The sequence below is a fragment of the Trichechus manatus genome, unplaced genomic scaffold, assembly GCF_000243295.1.
Source record: "Trichechus manatus latirostris isolate Lorelei unplaced genomic scaffold, TriManLat1.0 scaffold00111, whole genome shotgun sequence".
Classification (NCBI taxonomy): Eukaryota; Metazoa; Chordata; class Mammalia; order Sirenia; family Trichechidae; genus Trichechus; species Trichechus manatus.
The window spans coordinates 5077369-5096482 of record NW_004444047.1 but is presented as its reverse complement, the minus strand read 5'-3'; the positions used below and the strand labels follow the sequence as shown (position 1 = coordinate 5096482).

At 52.7% G+C, this 19114-nt stretch overlaps 1 protein-coding gene across 3 annotated transcripts in view; it reads right to left on the bottom strand.

Moving 5' to 3' along the window:
- Nucleotides 1-19114, bottom strand: part of ZFYVE28 (zinc finger FYVE-type containing 28) — an 82912-nt gene that overhangs the window by 57536 nt on the left and 6262 nt on the right. For 2 of the 3 annotated variants that reach the window (XM_004383517.3, XM_004383518.3), the window contains exons 2-5: nt 11602-11739; nt 8916-9118; nt 6910-6999; nt 5202-5291 (exon numbers count right to left, since the gene is read on the bottom strand). In XM_004383517.3, coding sequence (XP_004383574.1) covers nt 5202-5291; nt 6910-6999; nt 8916-9118; nt 11602-11709 — 491 coding nt within the window. In that variant the 5' untranslated portion in view covers nt 11710-11739. Of the gene's footprint in view, nt 1-5201; nt 5292-6909; nt 7000-8915; nt 9119-11601; nt 11740-19114 lie in introns of those variants that run through there. The other variant, XM_023738006.1, reaches the window with a different exon arrangement.

Genomic DNA, 19114 nt, shown 5'->3' with positions numbered 1-19114 from the left:
GCCCCTCCTGGTTCCGCCCCACGCCAGGCTGCAACAATGCAGGCCCAGCTCCTGCCCAGCCAGCCTCACTCCTGAGCCTGAGGGTCCCAAGCGAAAGTCGTGTGCTTTGCGACTCTGCCTGCCTCTGCCTGGCTGCCCTCCACCCCTCCCGGAATGCCTCTGTCTCCTAGCTGTCTGGACCTCACCCGTGGCGCACAGCCTCCACCACACACCAGCGTCCAGGACACCTGCTGAAGGCTGGCCTGCGAGCTGCCCCTCCGTCTCGGTGGCCTCCTAGTCCTCAGGCAGTGCCAAGTTCATCCCTGGGGCCTCCCACCACACACCAGCAATCCCTGCCCAGCTCTGACCCAGCAGCTCGGTCATCCACTTCCGGGCTGTCTCTCCACTACAGTAGCCATTGCTGGGTGCCCTTCCCGGGTGCCTGAGCCCAGGCCTCCCAGGGCCCAGACACTCAGTTCTCGGCATACCCCAGGTGCCCAGAATGTCCACCTGCAGACGCAGCACCTTCCCTGGCTCCTCCCGGTGCATCCTCCACAGCCTGCTTCCTCAAGTGAAGTCTGCCCACACGGCTCTCTGGCCTTGTCGCCAGTCTCGGGGGCCGGTTATCACCCCCCAACAGAGTCCCTATTAGTTCAGAAAGTGTCTCCTTTTTTTTTAACGCATCCAACGCAGTGAGAAAAACGTAACTGAATACCAGGACTGTTGGTTGTATCATGGTGGCCTATGTGTTGCTGTGATGCTAGAAGCTACGCCACCATATTTCAAACACCGGCAGGGTCACCCATGGTGGACAGGTTTCAGCAGAGCTTCTAGACTAAGACAGACACGGAAGAAAGGCCTGGCGGTCTACTGAAAGTTAGTCCGTGAAAACCCTATGATCACAACAGAGCACTGTCCGATATCGAGCTGGAAGGTGAGCTCCCTAGGCTGGTTGTTAGTTGCCGAGGCATCAATTCCAATGCATGGCAACCCCGTGTGTGCACAGCAGAACTGCTCCATAGGGTTTTCAAAGCTGAGACCTTTTGGAAGCAGATCACCAGGCCTGTCTTCTGGGGTACCTCTAGGTGGATTTAAACTGCTAATCTTTCAGCTAGTATCTGAGCGCTTAAGGAACTCAAGATACACAGTGGCTACAACCATGGACTCAAGCATGCCAACGACTGTGAAGACCCTGTGGGACCAGGCAGCATTTTGCTCTGCAGTACGTGGGGTCGCCATGAGTCGGAGACAAGTCAATGGCCACCACCACCAACATGTGCAGAAAGATTTAAAAGTCACAGAAAAAACATGGGCTTTGCTGTGTCCTGCCTCATGGGGCGTACCAGGAAGCTGGCTGGGAGCTAGCTGCCCTCTGCGTCTGCAGAGGGCCTAGCAGGCGAGGGTCGGGGCCATGCTGAAGGGCTGAGTCCTCAGCCCCCCAGAGAGGGGAAAGCAGTGAAACGGCCTACAGCCAGCCCCCCCTTCCTCTTGGTCCATTTTATGGACCTCACAGAGGCTGACAGTGCTGATTAAATTAACAGCGTCCGGGGGTTGTTTCCCAAGCTAGAACGTTTCGCTGTGTGGGTAAGTAAGGTGGTCTCATGGGTCCGTGGGTGGTGCAAATGGTTTGTGCTCGACCACTAATCCAAAAGTTGATGGTTCGAACCCACCCAGTGGTGCCAAGGAAGAAAGGCTTGGCAATCTGTTTCTGTAAAGATCACAGCCAAGAAAACCCTATGAGGGCAGTTCCACTCTGTAACACACGGGGTCACCATGAGTCAGAATCGACTCGATGGCAACAGATTTTTAAGGCAGTCTGAAGACAAAGGCAGAATGAAAATGGATAGAAAATGGGCAAGTTTGGTGCATTTTTGCCCCGACTTCTGGGCAATCTCATCTTTCTGAAGCAGCGGTAAGGGGCTGGGTCCACCTCCGTGACCCTGCATACCAGCTCCCCCACTGCTGAGCTCGGGAGTCAGGCAGGCCTACAATGACCAGCCTCACGCCCCACTGGACGCCGTGTTTCCGAGGGCAGGCACGCCCCAGAGCAGGCTACCCAGGCAGTGCAGGGAAAGGGCCTCGGGTGATCCTGCATGCCAAGCCTGGAAAGGCACCGAGACGCAGCCCAGCCCATGAATAGGTCTATTGTTGGTGCCAGAGCAGCTGAAGCCTCCAAGCACAATGGTGAGGGCTTAGTGCACAGCCCAGCCCTCTGTGTGGGCAGTCAAGGGGCCTGAGGATGACCCCTCAGCTTTAACCAGCATCCAGTAGCATGTCTCACCCGTGTGCCGGAACGTTCGGGGCGTGGCCCTCCCACTCCCATTGTGGCGGCATCAGCAGGTCCAGAAAGTCCCCCTGACTGCTCAGGAGGGACACAGAGAAGGCAGGTGGACAGCCCAGCTGTCCATATCCCCACAGGCCGGGCAACCCCAAGGACAAGGCTGGTCTTCAGGACCCAGGCCTGGCACACAGTAGGTGCTCAGCAATGTCTGTTCAGTGCTGACTGGCCCAGTGAGGGGAGTTCCTGGACAGCAACCTGGCCACACCACGGTCGGGGTCTGGAAGGCCCAGCGCTGGGAGGAAGCTGGCTGGGAGCTAGTGGGAGGCTGGGAGAATGACGCTCTGATGACACCCTCACGGTCAAAGGAAGCGGTTGGGTCCCACGAAGCTACTGCCCACAGGGCAGGGGATCCAACTGTCCTGCAGTCCCAGGCCACAAGGCCATGTTCATGCTGCTGCTGTTCAGGAGGGGCTGGGCAGCACCACACAGCTGAGCCAGCAGGGGGTGGCAGTCCGGGAGCCCCAGCACGGATGTGGACGGGGCATGTGGAGCGCACAGGGAGGGGCCTGGCCCAGGTCCTGCTGGTGGCGGGGCGGGGGGGGGCTCCCCCAATAGACGGGCATGCGGCCAGTCTTCTCTTTTTTAAAATAACAGTTTTTGCTTTGACTTCTGTTTATAAAAGTCATACTTATCATGTTAAGAAATTTTATAAGGTAGAGACATACTATTTTGTAACAACTTTTTTGTACTTAATATATCCAGAACAGTTTTCCATGGAATTAGGGACTCTTCTCTGCTAACACTAATGACTGAAGTCTCATTTTTAATCAGTTCCCTTATTCTGGATTCCCACCTCCAAATTTTTATGATTACATATAATACTTCAGTAAATATTTCACTGTTATTATTTACCAATAATACTCCTTATTTATTTACAAATACTATAAATACTGTATTTTTTAAAATACTGTCGTGTCAGCTCTGACTCACAGCGACTCCATGAATGTCAGAACAGACCTGTGCTCCATGGGGTTTTAAATGTCTGATTTTTCAGAAGTAGATCCCCAGGCCTCTCTTCCAAGCGTCTCTGGGTAGACTCAAACCTCCAAACTTTCGATTAGCAGCCAAGTGCTTAACCATTTGCACCACCCAGGGGTGCCTTCAGGGGATAAGAGGAACACTTTGGAAACACCTCGGTGGGAACATACAGAAATAGGGCCAGGCAGAGTCTTGTGTGTTTCCTACAGGAAGTTCTGGGTCTCAGAACTGCAGGGCCGGCGGGACAAAGGGCAGGTAGCCTGCACCACAGGAAAGGCGCAGACACCCCCATGAGAAGCAAGGGCCCGGAAGGAAGCAGTTTTACGTTATTATTATTATATTTAAAAATAATCATAATTATTATTATACATAGACTTTTCTTTAAAAGCAAAGAGAAGAGAAGGTAAGGACTCAAAATAGTCATCATGTTCTTCAAATTTAGTAGGGCCCTGGAGAGACATTTGCCTGGAAAGAACGTAATGTAACAAAATCATGTGGACGCCATCAGAGGGGACAGGGATGCGGGTGAGGTGCGGGACGCCCACCCTGAGGATGCTTCACCCGCTGGGGACCCCTGCCCTCCAACTCCTCCATCTTCAGGTGAAGAAGAATTCTCAAATCCGACAGCCGAAGGGGATTTTAAAGGGTCGTCCTGCGGTGTGACATGACCTATTCCTACTTTTCCTGATTTGTTCACTTCATGAAAGGAGACACAACTTTCTACCAAAGAGGAAAATGACCAAAGGGAAAAGCCACAGCAATGAGCCAGGCTCAAGGACAAAAGGCCTGGCCCCCGAAACCCCTCCAGAAGATGAACAAACCCCTTCAGTGGCAAAGCTGGCACGCAGATGCCGGGCAGGGGCGTGAGCAGGTGGCCAGGTGCCACGTGTCTTCCTCACTCCTAAACCCAGGGAGACACCAGGGGCCAGAGCCCATATGTCTGAAGGCTGCCCTGGCTCAGCACCTCCAAAATCCCATTCCAGCCTCCGAGCTCCTGTTTCTGCAGCCCTTCTCTGTGGGAGGACTTGTTCTCCTCCTAAGTCCGCTAGCTCTTCCCAAGGCAAACAGGTCTGCCTGGCCTTTCAAGGAGACAGCCTCCCGGGCAGAGAAGCTGTGGCTGGCCCTGCCCAGGGCTGTGTCTGGGCTCCCACCCCATTACCCCAACCCTGCCCTCACCCTCTTCCAGCACACAGCTCAGGGCTGGTACATGTCCCGGCTGATGAGGGAAGCACTCTGTCCCCCTGCAGGCTGAAGCCCGCCCTGTCCTGCTGCTCCATCCCCACCGCACCTGGGGTCTCACCCCTATCTCCCAGGAGAGGGTCCAGTGCTGGTCCTCACGGCTCTGCTGTGACACTTGCATTCTGGGTTCCCCTCGGCCCTCTGTGGGGGCCTCTCCACCACCTGTGCATAGACCAGTCCTGGCCCCCGTGTCCACCTCGCACCCTCCCAAGCCACTTCGTTGGCATCCACATCTCCAACTGGTGTCCAAAGATGAGGACACCCAGCCCCTACTCTTTGCCCAGCTCCACACCTGCCTGTCCACCGCAGGCCCCCAGGCCCCTCCATGCAGCACCCCACGGCCCACCTGTGCCTCCCCCTCCCTCTGTGACCATCCCACCAACACTCCTTTATCCGTAGAGGGAAGGCGGCCCTGCTGGGAGTCAGGGTGTGGCTAAGCAACAGTGGACCAGGCCCCTGAGCACCTGGCGCCCCCGCCTCGCTTCCTGATCTGCTGAAGGGTGACAGCAGGCTGGCTGGGGACTGCTCAGCCAGCCACCCACCCACCCAGGGGTGCAAATACCACGTGTCAGCACCTAGAGGGGACCAGGCAGCACCAGGCTGAGGTGGGACAATCCTGCCAGGTATCTGCAAGGTGACGGCCCCAGGCAGGAGGGACACTCACCACACAATGGCCAGCCTGGGGATGGTGAACATGAGGGCCGGCTCGTAGTCATCAATCATGTCCTGGGTGAGGTAACCGAAGTCCAGGGCTCTGGCCGAGGAAGACAGACCATGAGAAGGGCCATCCTGGCCTGCCTGCCCTCCTGTGTCCACAGTGCAGACCTGTGTCAGGAGCCAGCACGCTCAGCCGGCACCTGATCCATGCTCAGTGGACAAGTCACTCAGTGGACAAGGGCGGCATTTACAAATGGCTGCTGCTGCTCGGACATTCTGGAATCTTCCACTTAACCTTCCCCATCTTTCCACCTGCCTGACCCCGCCCCTGCCCCAGGAAGGGAGGGAAAAAGCAGGGAGCGGGCCAAGCCTGTGCTTGCTGGGGGAGCTGATGAGACACTGAGGAAACCGAGGCAGGACGTCCAACCACACAGGGTAAGAGATGACCCATCAAGGGCTTCACTCCGCCAGGAAACAGAAACCACCCAGCATCGAGAGTGAACGTGAAGGCAGACACTGCCCACGTGATCTACCACCTCCCTGAGAAGCTGAACCTGCTCTCTGGGAATCGTTCTGCTCCCTGGGCACACAAATGCCTTCCCCCATAGGCGCTTACAGCATCGCAATTTTTCAACACAAAAGCTATTTTCTGTCAGCTTATTTTCTGACAATGTGAAAGATCTTCCAAAGCGTACACAGGGAATAATCTGTCTTTAAAAAATAACAAACTATGACGTGATAATAGGCAACCTCAGAACAAATCTAAGACCATCGCACTAATCAAATTGGAAAAACATTCTAGGTTGAATCTTAGCCCCAAAGTCCACTGAGGAAATCTGACTTCAAATGGCTGTACAGACCCGGTGAGAATACTGATAATTCACCCTCAAAACCTTGCTTCACAGACCTGAAATCTGGCAAGTGCCCCATCCTGGCCTGTGGAAGTGAGGGGGATGGAGGTGAGGAGGTGAGGGGGTGAGGAAGTGAGGAGGTGAGGGGGTGAGGAGGTGAGGAAGTGTGGAAGACTGGAGGAGTGGAGATGAAGTAAATATTTGAGGAGGTGAAGTCAGTCAGTGACATAATGGGCAGTGACGGTTCCAGGGAGGTGATGTGGTGAGGAAGCGTGGAGGTGAGGAGGTGAAGTGAGCAGGTGAGGAGGAGAGGAGGTGTGGAGTGGAGGTATGGAGATGTGGAGGAGTGGAGGTGAGGGACTGAGTAGGTGAGGAGGCATGGAGGTGAGCAGTGGACCTGAGGCGGTGTGGATGGGTGGAGGTGAGGAGGTGAAGTGAGCAGGTGAGGAGGTGAGCAGTGGACCTGAGGTGGTGTGGATGGGTGGAGGTGAGGAGGTGAAGTGAACAGGTGAGGAGGTGAAGTGAACAGGTGAGGAGGTGAAGTGAATAGGGGAGGGGTATAGAAGTGAAGTGAGGAGGAAGGGCCCATCCTTCGCTGATGCGTGATCTTCATCTGTGGGACCCGCCCTTGGGGCCAGAGAAAAGGGTCTGTGGGGCCAAGAATTGAGGCTGGGCAGGTTGGAGGGCCTGTCCCCTCTGAACCCACTGGGGAGAAGGCAGAGATGGTGGGCACGGAGGCACTTGCGGGTCCTCGTGTCACCCCCTAGGGGAGCCTCAGCTCCCACAGGCCTGGAGTGGGGCAGGGAGAAGCAGGGCCCCCAGCACCGACACACCCCATTGGCGGTGGGCCCGTCCGCTCCTCACCTCTCCACCGTCTCGCAGAACAGGACAATGACCTCCTGCTGCATGTAGTATTCCCGGGGGGACTTCACAGGCACCATGGCCGAGACGTAGCTACGGACACACGCCAAGACGTCAGGTTAAACCAAATCGAATCACGCTGATCACCAAGACCACCCACTTTAACAGTTTCACACACACACACTTCCCACATTACGATGTGTATTAAAACTAAAGCTCCTCCCCAGGGACAGGCAAGTCGGGCCTCCTCCAGCCCCACAGCCCAACCACGTCTCAGCCCTGCCGGCCGGAACCAAGACTGCCCGTTACATGGCTGTCCTCTCCTGGACTGCAGCCTCGGCAAGTGGGTGGGTGAGTGAATGGATAAGCCCCCACCGTGGGCAGGGCTGTCCCGGAGTCAGCTCAGGGCGGGCAAACAGGGCACGCTCACAAAACGTCCACTGAGCTGGACTCAGAAAGCAATGGGTTTGCCCAAGCATTGTCCAGATGGGAACATTCTTTTCCTTCTAAATTAACTCTAATTGTTCTCATTATGAAATCTCATTCCAGAAAATCCGCGAAAGACAGGAAAGTTGAAAGAAGGACTAAAACTCAGCTTCCATAATCCCACCCCAGAGAGAATCGCTGTGGGCGCTGGTTGGTTTCCGGCTGGCAGCAGGAAGATGGCAAAGTGGACAGTTGATATTAGTTGGGGCCACCCTGGATCTGGACTTTGTGTCCTGCCTTTTCTGCCGGTGCTTGGCCCCCTTCGTCTTAGGCCTCCCCAAAGGCACTCCCCGTGGAGGCCATGGTCGCCAGGCCCGCTGGGCTCTGCCCTGCCCCTTGGGACCACGGAGCAGGGTGCCCCTGTGCGGATGTGGAGGAGGAAGGTGGCCTCCAGCCTTTTGAAGGGTCAACAGCAGCTCCCCGGGTGGGCGGCAAGCAGTGGGAGGAGGGAACACGAGCACAAAGTGGGTGGACCCCCAATGGAGACCAGTGACACTGACGTGTGTGTCTGTGCATGTGTGCATGGATGGTGTGTGTGTGCACGTATGAGTGTGTATATGGTGTGTGTATGAGTGTGTTGTGTATGTGATGTGTGTATGTGGGGGGTATGTCTATGTGGGGTGTGGGGTACGTGTATGTGGTGGTGTATGTGTGGGGTGTGGGGTGTGTATGTGGGGTGTGTATATGTGGGGTATGTGAGTTGCGTGTGGGGGGGTGTGGGGGTGTATGCGTGTGTGGCAACATATGCGGTGAGTGTATGTGTGGGGTGTGTGTAATCTGTGTGTGTGTGTGTGTGTGTGTGTGTGTGTGTGTGTGGCATGTATGTGGTGAGTGTATGTGGGGGGGAATGTATGTGTGTTGGGGTGTATGTGGGAGCATGTGAAGAGTGATGTGTATGAGTGTGGTGTGGATATGTATGGGGTATGTATGTGTGTGTGTGGGATGTGGGGGGTACCATGTGAGCCATCCTGACCCCCTCTCCATGGGGTCTGTGCCCCGTATCCCATGTCCCATGGAGCTGAGGTGCCCCCAGATGCCAGCATACAAAGAAGGAGCTTGGCAGGTATTATAGAATGAATGATTAAATGATGTAGAGGAAGAGCTGGGGAAAGATGAGGTATGAATGCAGAAGGTGGATGGAGGTCAGAGGTGGAGGCCAGAGGTGGGAGGTCAGAGGTAGAGGCCAGAGGGAGCGGCCAGCAGGCAGCTCAAGGGTGACAGGGGCACCAACTGTGGCCGACTTCGACTTGCAGGAACGTCCCAGGTGTGTCAGGAGGGGCAGAGATGGGGTTGGGTAGGACACCTGGGTCTCCTTTAGCCCTGGGGACACACCCTCCCTGGAAAAGTCCTCAGACCTCACACATGCTCCGCATGGAGCCCTGACCTAGGCTCGGCTCTTCCCCCTGGGGAATGCTCTGACTCGAAATATCAGAACGAGTCCCCAGAGCCCCCCGCAGCCCGACTCATGAGCAAAGGCCACGCACGCGGTCCCTGCACCCAGACCCACGTGTGGCCTGCGTCACCTCAGCTCGAACTCCGCGAACAGGACGTCGAAGTGGCGCAGCACCTCCCGCATCTTCTCCGTGTAGGCGTTGAGGTCGCGCAGTGCCTGGTCGCGCAGGGCGCTCCGCACGTCCTCCAGGCTGTGGGTCAGCTCCTTGGCCAGCGGCCGCATGGCCATGCTCTCCAGCTCGCGGTTCATGATGATGGAGCCGGCGGCCAGGCACTGGGGCGGGAGGGCACAGGTCAGGGCCACGCGGACAGACGCCCACGCCGGCCTACAGGATCCACGGCTACCACACCCAGACGGTCACAGGCCACATCCCTCACCCCACGCGTGTCCTCTGCTCTGCAGAGGGAGTGGGGAGTCCTGGCACGGTTAGCAAACACCGAGAAAGGCCCCGTCCCGGGAGAAAGTTCTGGTTGCCAAAGCCAGGCAGAATGGGGAGAGACCGAGTGAGGAGAGAGGCCGAGGGGCAGGGCTGGGCCAGGGCACCCCCGTCGATGTGGTCCTCATCCCCCAAGACCCTCTCTCCAGAAGCCCCCCCTCACCACCTACACTCTCCATCCTGGGGCAGGGGTCTCTGGGGTCCAGGCATCCGCTCCCTCCTGGTCCCCTCTCCAATGGCTTCTCTGATTTATAGCGATCATGGCTCTGCCTGTTTGGCCTGAGGCTGCCATGTCCCTCCTGGCCCCAGGGGAGCAGGGCTGAGATAAGGCCCTTGAGTCTGGGGGGCTCCACACAGGAGGCCAGCACGCCCCCGTTACGTGACCTCTGCCCACTCCCTGTCCATGTGGGATGGCTATCAGGGAGTTCAGGGGCTGGGGTCCTGGCGCATGGCCGGCAGGGCTGGTCCGGGGCTCCCCGAGGGCGCCCACCTTTCTGTCAGCTTGTGTCAGATACTCACAGCTCTGAGAAAGCTGACTTGCCTAAGAGCCCAGACGCACCAGCAGGGGAGCCCTCGGCTCCTAGGCAGGTTACAGGGCCCCTCTGCAGCCACAAATCCACTGGATCTAGAAGGCAGTTTCGGAAAACACCCCGTGCCTGCACACGTAGCTCTGCACACCCCTCACCCCCGCCCCTGTCTGTCATGAAGGGCCATGGGGGTCACAGCTGTTCAGCTCAGAGCTCAGTAATGGGGGGACGTTTATAGACTCTGCTCTCTGGCCCCTGCACTGGCCTGCGGGGTGTTTCCGCTCTTTTCCTAGTCCCTTCCCACCTGTTCACCAGGCATGTGGCAAAACCAGTCGCCCCTCAATCCCCATGGGGGGCAGTCAAGAGAAGAGGTGGACAAGAAGCGGTTTCTGGAGTGTCAGAGGGGAGGGCCGAGCTCACGGAAGCCCCCGTGCCCACGTGCTCAGGCCAGGCTTCCGCAGAGAGGTGACGCTGCACCCTCTCACGACTCCCCACAGCCATCCTGCATCCCTGCGACCCCACTCTACAGAGGGGAAACTGAGGCTCGGAGAGAGGATAACCTGCTGAGGCCACCCACAAACAACCAGAACCGTGGTGGAGGTGGGGTGGGGTGGGCGCAGGGATGGGGCAGATGGGGTGGGGGGGTGGAGGTGCGAGCGTGGCTTCCAGAGGCCGGGCAGCACCGGGCGAGGATGGGGCATTCCAGGGATTCCCCATGGGGAGGCAGGGAGGATGCGGCATAGTAAGAGGGGGTGACAGACGCCCTCAGCAGCATGAGCCCTCGAGTCCCTTAACACACTGGAGCTCGCCAAGGGGAGGAGCTGGGGCATCCGCAAGGGGTGGGCACAGAAAACCCCCGGGCAGGGGCGAGGCTGGTTCCCCCGTCCGGGGGTGGTGCTGGGAGGTGAAGATAAAGACCTCCCAGGTTATTGTGAGGATAACCTGGGTGGTGGGCATGGCTCCCCGGCATCTCAGGGGTGAGACTGAACGTTCCTGCTGTTATCGCTCCAGTGGAGGGGGAGGGGCCCTTGTTGCTGGGATTAGTATTATTGCTCCTAAGAACATGGATGGTGCAAACGGTTAAGAGCTGGGCAAGCTCTGGGCTAAGGAGCCCTGATGGCACAACGGTTAAGCGCTCAGCTGCTAACCAAAAGGTGGATGATTCAAACCCACCCAGTGGCTCCGCAGGAGATAGGATTTGGCAATCTGCTCCTGTAAAGGTTACAGCCTAGAAAACCCTATGAGGTAGTTCTATTCCGTCACATTGGGTCAATACGATTCAAAAATGGACTGGACAGCACCCAACAACAAGCACTGGGCTACTAACTAAAAGGTTGGTAGTTCAAATCTACCCAGAGGTGCCTCAAAAAAAGAGGCCTGGCAATCTGCTTCCAAAACGTCACAGCCTTGAAAACCCCATGGAGCAGCTCTACTCTGACACACGTGGAATCGCCGTGAGTCGGAGTCGACTCCACAGGAGCTGGAAGTATCCTGGTATAAACAGTTTCCATAGACATCCTGAGCTGAGAAACACTTTTAGGCCCTGGATTCCAGGGGCCTGAGAACCTCACAAAAGTCCCAGGTGAACCTGTGTGTCTGTATTTGCACCTGCAGTTTTACGCAGTTCTGGGGGAGTGAGCCTGTGGCTTTCTTGTGGAAAGGGGGGAGCGTAAACCAGTGGCACACAGAACTCTTGGAGGAGGAAACCTGCACGTGGGCACACGTGTCCGAGGCACACATGGGCATCACTCAGAGACATGGCACCACGCGACCAGCAGCCACGCCCCCACTACCTCGGCTCCGAACCACAGCTGGCCAGCCAGGTTGTCGTGCCGGATCTCCTCGGGGAACTTGACGCAGAAGTCCCGCGGGGCCCGGTCCTGGGGGATGCACTCGTCCATGATCTGGTTAATAATGTTCAGTACGTTGTCCTGGAACAGAAAGGGAGAAAGTAGCTGAGACGCTGCCTTCCCATGCCACAAAGTGGGCCGGGGACACGGCGCCAGCCGGCAGCTCCAATGCACTGCTTGAGAAACATTCAGAAACCTTCAGTGCATTTCCCTGTTTTGTAAGATTACGAAAGTGGGGCAAGCACGCACCCAAGCCTGCTATACGACTGCTATAAAAAGTGCAAACATTCCAGAAGTATCTAAAGTGTGAAACTCCTGTACCCTACCCCCATCCCAAGTCCTGTGCCACACGTGGGTTTTTTGCATATTTCCCTAGAGCACTGGGAGGTGCTTTCTGACTCTCTCGTTTCATTTTACAGTATGTCCAAGGAGCTTCCCATGTTACTACAGAGATTCTACTTCAGGCTTTTTAACAGCTGCATTGTCTTCCTTTGAGTAGGGACAGCACCTTTCCCCCAGTGATCAACACTACAGCTCCCGGAAGCCTTTAGCCGCAGTGATGACTCCTAATGTCTCTCTCCGATCATGTGTGCACGTATTTCTTAGGATAGAGTTTAAGAAATGAAACTTCTAGACTGACAGACACACATATGTAAAAAATTGATTTTCACTGCCAAATTGTTTGTAGTGGGTTGAATGGTGGCCCCCAAGACGCTATGTCCACATTCTAAGCCCTGGAGCCTGCGATTTCCAGACCTTATTTGGAAAAGAGGTCTTTGCAGATGTCATTGAGTTAAGGATCTTGAGATGAGGAGATCATCCTGGATTACCCAGGTGGGCCCCAAATCCAATGACAAGTGTCCTCGTAAGAGACACAAAGAGGAGAAGACGGGGTCACAGGGGAGATGGCCAGGTGAGGACAGAAGCAAAGACTGGAGCGATGCGGCCACAAGTCAAGGAAGCCTGGAGCCACCAGAAGCCGTAGGGGGCGGGGAAGGATCCTCCCCAGGGCCTTCAGAGAGAATGCAGCATCTTGATCCCAGAGTTCTGGCCTCTGGAACTGTGACAGAATAACTTTCTGTTGTTTTAAGTCACCAGGCTTGTGGTTCTCTGTTAGGGAAGCTCTAGGAAATGGGCACACTGTCGTATTGTACTAGTAACATTATCTGCCTGTGTCAGGACAGCGGTGCTCATCACGCAGACAAAGTCTGCTTCCCTAAGAGACAATGTGTGAGACCAGCCATCTCAGACCAGCCCACAGAGTGGACTCCCAGGCCTGGTTCCTATAAGGACATCAGTGTTCCCGTGAGAGCAGAAGGGTCTCCCCCAGCATTAGTGATTGCAGGAGCCACGGCATCAGACTCTCACCCAGCTGGGGACCCAGGAAAAGCCCTCGTCCTCTCTGAATCTCACTTTACTCCTCGGTTGAGTGAAGGGTGCAGACGCACCTCTTGGGTCAGGTGACACCAGGAATATCAAGGCCAAGCACAGTTGGTCTTCTGCTCCTCCATTCAGGTGTCATCCCCTCCCAACGCCTCTCAGGCCAGCAGATTAGTAACAGCAGAGCCTAAGTCAATCAGCAACAATGGGGCACCGCACCTTGGGATGTGGAGACCCTGACTTTGCCTTCATGGCTGTGCAACCTGGGACAGGCCACTCAATTTCTCTGACCCCCGTGGCCCCGGATGGTACAACGGCGACAACGTTTGTAAAACGCTTGGCTCTAATCTGGACTAAGCCCTCGATACATGGGCATTCTTTTGTTTTAAAGATTCTTTAAAATTATTTTAAGCTATTTCCTCCTGTTCAAAGTATAACAAACTATGTTTAACACTTTTTCTGTAATAAAGGCAAACAGTTGCCGTTGTTAGTTGCCGATGAGCGGGTTCCAACCCTTGGCGACTCCACGTAAAACAGAACAAAACATCGTCTGGTCCTGAGCCATCTTCACCATGGTTGGTATGTTGAGTTCAGTGTTGCAGCTACTGTGTTAATCTATCTCGTGGAAGGTTTCCCTCGTTTTCGCTGGCCCTCATCTTTACCAAACATGGTGTCTTTTTCTAGTGGTTAGTCTTTCCTGGTGATGTGTCCAAAGAAAGAGAGTTGAAGTTTCACCATCCTCACTTCTAAGGAACATTCTTGCTTAAAAAGGCAAAGAAGCCCATTTTATTGCGTTTTAAATTATGATCATTCTTTCCTTTAAAATTATCCTATTCTTCACAATAGCAAAAAGATGGTAACAACCTAAGTGCCCATCAACAGATGAATGGATAAACAAATTATGGTACATAGACACGATGGAATACTACTCAAGAAGAAAGAACAATGATGAATCCGCAAAACATCTCACAAAGTGGATGAATCTGGAGGGCATTACGCGGAGTGAAATAAGTCAATCACAGAAGGACAAATTGTGTATGAGACCATTATTATTAAAACTCAAGAAAAGGTTTACACACAGAAAAAAACAATCTTTGATGGTTATGAGGGAAGGAGGGGTGGGGAGGGGAAATCACTATCAGTAGACAAGCGTTAACCTTGGTGAAGTGAAAGACAAGACACAATATAGGGGAAGTCAGCACAACTTGACCAAGGCAAAGCAATAGAAGCTTCCTAGACACATCCAAAGACCTTGAGGGACTGAGTTACTAAGGCTGAGGGCTGGGGACCATGGTCTAGGGGGGCATCTAGGGCCACTGGCATAACACAGTTAATTTAAAAAAAAAAATTCTACGTCCTACTTTGGTGAGTAGTGTCTGTGGTCTTAAAAGCTTGTGAGAGGCCATCTAGGATACATCTATCAGTCCCGTCTCATCCGGAGCAGAGGAGAATGAAGAAAACCAAAGACACAAGCAAATATTAGTCCGAAGGACTAATGGACCCCATAAACTACAGCCTTCACCAGCCTGAGCTCCGAAGAACTAGCTACCACCATTGACCACTTTGACAGGTATCACAATAGAGAGTCCCAGACAGAATAGGGAGAAAAATGTAAAACAAAATTTAAATTCACAAAAAAAGACCAGACTTACTGGTCTGACAGAGACTGGAGGAACCCCCGAGACTATGACCATCAGACCCCCTGCTAACTCAGAACTGAAGCCACTCCCAAAGCCCATCTTTTAGCCAAGGATTAGACAGGCGTATAAAACAATAACACACATGAGGAACGTGCTTCTTAGTTCAACCAAGTCTACAAAACCAAATGGGCAACACCCGCCCAAAAGCAAAGATGAGAAGGCAGGAAGGGACAGGAAAACTGAACAAATGGACCCAGGGAACCCAGGGTAGAAGGGCGAGTGCTGACACATTGCAGGGAATGCAACCAATGTCATAAAACAATTTGTATAGATTTTTGATTGCGAAACTAATTTGTGCTGTAAACTTTCACCTAAAGCACAATAAAATAAAAAAAATGTATATCCTATTCTTTAAAAAAATCTGTAATTTATTCCATAGAATTACATAAACATTGAAAGGTTAATTTTTTTCTTTATTTGTTAAATATAAAATTAATACACGTTCATCACAAGAAAGCTGGAAACAGTGGAGAAGTATGGAAGCAAGGAAAACGTCCTTGGGAAAACACTACTGCAGGGTGAGCATATTCCTTTTAATTCTTTTCCTCCATGGGCCTCTTTTCAATTAGAGCTGAGATCATCCTGTGAAATAATTTTGTATTCTTCCACTGTGATTTATTGTTGAAACATGTTATTACAACTCTTCACAAAGCCAGTTTTTGATGGATAGCTACATAAAATTTCAGCATATGGACCATCCTAGTAACTCCTCCAACCCTTCCCCGCTGCGCATTTACGATGCTTCTCATTCTTGATCACTATGAATAATGCTGCAATTAACATCATGGTGCACGACTCTCTGATTCTGGGTTATTTCCTTGGCATCCATTGATTTCTAGAAGTGGCATTACAAAGTCAAGAGTGTGAAATGCATTTACAGGCTCTGATTACATTCTGCCAAACTGCTTTCCAGAAAGATCACCCTAACTGACGCTCTCACCCTCAGCAGTGTTAAATCTCGACTTCCCTCCTCTCTGCCCTATGTGGTTTGAGTTTCTGCAGCATAAGGAAAAATTTAATCTTATAATACAAAAAAAGAAAAAAAAATTCAACCAACATCAAGTCATACTATTGCCAGTTCTTTTCAAAAGATTGTTTTAAAAAGTTTTCTGGGAAGGAAATTCCTTTTCTCATGATTCAATAAACTAATGAACAAATAATGGTGATAATAATAACAGTTGTTGTTGTTGTTAGTTGCCATTGAGTCAGCTCCTAATGATGGAGACTTATGTACAACAGAACAAAATGTTGCTCGGCTCTTGTACCATCTTCATGATCATTGGTATGTTTGAGTCCATTGCTGCGGTATTGTGTCAATCCATCTCGTTGAAGGTTTCCCTCATTTTTGTTGGCCCTCTACTTTACAAAAAATGATGTCCTTTGCTAGCAACTGGTCTTTCCTGATGATGATGTGTCCAAAGCGAGTCAAAGTCTCACCGACAATAGTTAGCGCTCAATAATGTTAGCTATTACTAAGAGCCAGGACTCTGAGGCTCAGAGAGATAGCGTGGCAAAGCCATCAGTGGTGTGCTCCCTGGGACCTTGCCAATGAGAGGAATCAGACTTCCCAGCAGGAGTGTTGGCAGATTGTCCCCCAGAGGACCCATGTGGAGACCTGCCATTCCCGAGGAGGATGAGGCTCCTTGGCCAGAAGGGCAGGCTCCCCTGCATGGATTCCACACCCAAACCAGAAGGTGCTGACCTGAAAAGAACAGTCAGGGGAGGCTGACGGAGGCCACCGTGAACAGAATCCAGCCAGGGACCCACACTATGGAGCCCTCCAGGGCCCCATGCTTCCCACTTCCAGGTTCCTGGAGACCCTGGGAAGTTGGGCTGGGCCAGGCAGGTACTGCCATGCCTTCTTTGCACAGATGCCCCAATGCGCCACTGAGGGTTCAGATGGGATCTGGGAGGCATGATATGCTCCAGATGGGGGTGAAGGAGAGAAGGGACTTGGGAATGGGTTACCAGGGCTGGATCAGACAACTGTGGAGCAAGAAGGGGGCACCTATTGGCTGTGCTGAGCCACCAGCCCCAATGCCCAGAAAGTCATGGCGCCAGGTTCTTGGTGTGGGCATCTGCATTCTGCTGGGAACTGACTCAGGGGTCAGGGGTGGGAGGGCTAAATCTGGCCTTCAGGAGGTGCCCACAGCCCTCGGATAATCTCCCCACAACGACAAGGTCATCTCTGGGGGTACTGAGTTTATGTTAGTGGTGGTGGAATGATTTGGAAAATGACAGCAATAATGGTGGCACAACATAAAGAATGTAATCAATGTCACTGAATTGTACACGTAGAAATTGTTGAATAGGCAACTGTTTGTTGTGTATATTTTCACCACAATTAAAAAAAAAAATCAAGTCCGTGTAACAACAATGGGCGAGCTAAGGCGGGCTGCTCCTGGCACAGTTGCTTGTTCTAAACCTACCTCACCAGACTTTTCACATTTCGAGGGAGTACACGTCCCCTCATGCATCACAGGCCTCTGTTCATACAACACCTTCCAAACTCCAATGACCTGAGGGCCCAGAAATGTCCTTGCTCGCCGTGACACTCCCCACCCCCAACGCAGGGCTGCTATCAAATAAATGAAAGAGCACACAACAAAACAGACAAGCCCATAGCAGGACAGTCAAACAGGATGTGGAGTAGCTGGAAAATGAGAAAAGACAAAGTGCCCAATCTTAGACCGGGTTCTCTAGGGAAGCAAAACCAGTAAAGCGTATTCATACATATAGAGAGAGATTTATATCAAGGAAATGGCTCATGCGGTTGTAGAAGCTGGAACATCCCAAGTCCGTGGGTCAGGCTGGAGGCTTCTCCTTATTCACATAGCCGCAGGGGCTGGCGAAGCCAAGATCGGTAGGTTAGAGAGCAGGGCTCTTGCTCACAGGCTGCAAAGATCGACGAATCCCAAGAGCTGCTAGCTCAAGTTCCAAGAACCAGAGGTCAAATGAACAGGAGTCAGCCGCAGGATCTAAACTGAGCAAAAGCCCACGAGCTTTGCCTGAATGTTCACTTATATTTGATGCAGGCCACACATCCAAGGAAACAGACTTTCAATTGACTGGCTGCTCATGGCAGACACCGTCATGGAGGTGATCACATTATATCAAATCTCATCATGGAAGTGGTCACAAATCACACGAATGCCAAACCACTAAGAATCACAGCTCAGCCAAGTTGACACACAACCTTAACCATCACACCCAACTTCCCAAAAACCAAACCAAATCAAACAAACAAACAAAAAACAAACCTGCTGCCATCCAGTTAGCTCCAACTCATGGTGACTCCATGTGTTACAGAGTAGAACTGCTCCATAGGGTTTTCTTGATAGTAATCTTACGGAAGTAGGTCACCAGGTTTTTCTTCTGTGGTGATTCTAGGTGGGTTTGAACTGCCAACCTTTTGATTAGTGTTATTGTTAGGTGCTGTCAAGTTGATTCTGACTTATAGCAACCCAATATGACAGAGAAGAACCACCCTATAGGGTTTTCTAGGCTGTAATCTTTATGGGAACAGATTACGAGGTCTTTTCTCCCGCAGAGCCATTGGGTGGGTTCGAACCACCAACCTTTCAGTTAGCAGCTGAGCGCAAACCATTTGTGCCACCCAAGGACTTTCCAAAAAGTTTTCCATCTTACACACATCTTACACATTTTATTAAGTTGAAATATACCCATGAAGGCATTCTTTGCTGCTCTTTTAACCCTTTTCTCTGGGTGTGGGGCCTCTGAGTGGACATCAGCTACAATTTCCAATTGGGGGTCAGCAGAAGAGTGGCCACACAGCACACCTGACCGCTTCCTTAAAAAGACTGCTTGCATGTCAGCCCCTAGCTGGCATCTGGGAGCTTGGATCTGGGAACAGTTCCCACCACTTCTTCACAAGAGTGGCTCACTGAGCCTACGCGGTTCATACAAGCAATGTGGTCAATGCTGAACACCTGCTTCCCTTCGAGGAGTCTGGAATTTTGGCACATGCTAGGCAGAGGTGCCTACATGATCAAACTACTGCTGTCGAGTTGATTCTGATTCATAGTGACCCTGTGGGACAGAGAATTTCCCCATAAGGTTTCCAAGGCTGTAATCTTTATGGAACCAGACTGCCACATCTTTCTCCTGCAGATTGGCTGGTGGGTTCAAACTGCCAACATTTGAGTTCACAGCTGAGCACTTAACCACTGCACCACCAGGGCTCCTAAGCTGACTATAAACTAAAAAACCAAACCCTTTAAAAAGTTCACATGCAAAATGTAACAATTCTTGTTGGTTACCAGGGATGGGAGGGGTGGGGGGGGAATATTAAATAGGCAATAGACAAGTGGTATCTTGGGTGAAGGGTGAGACAGTACACAATACAGGGGAAACTA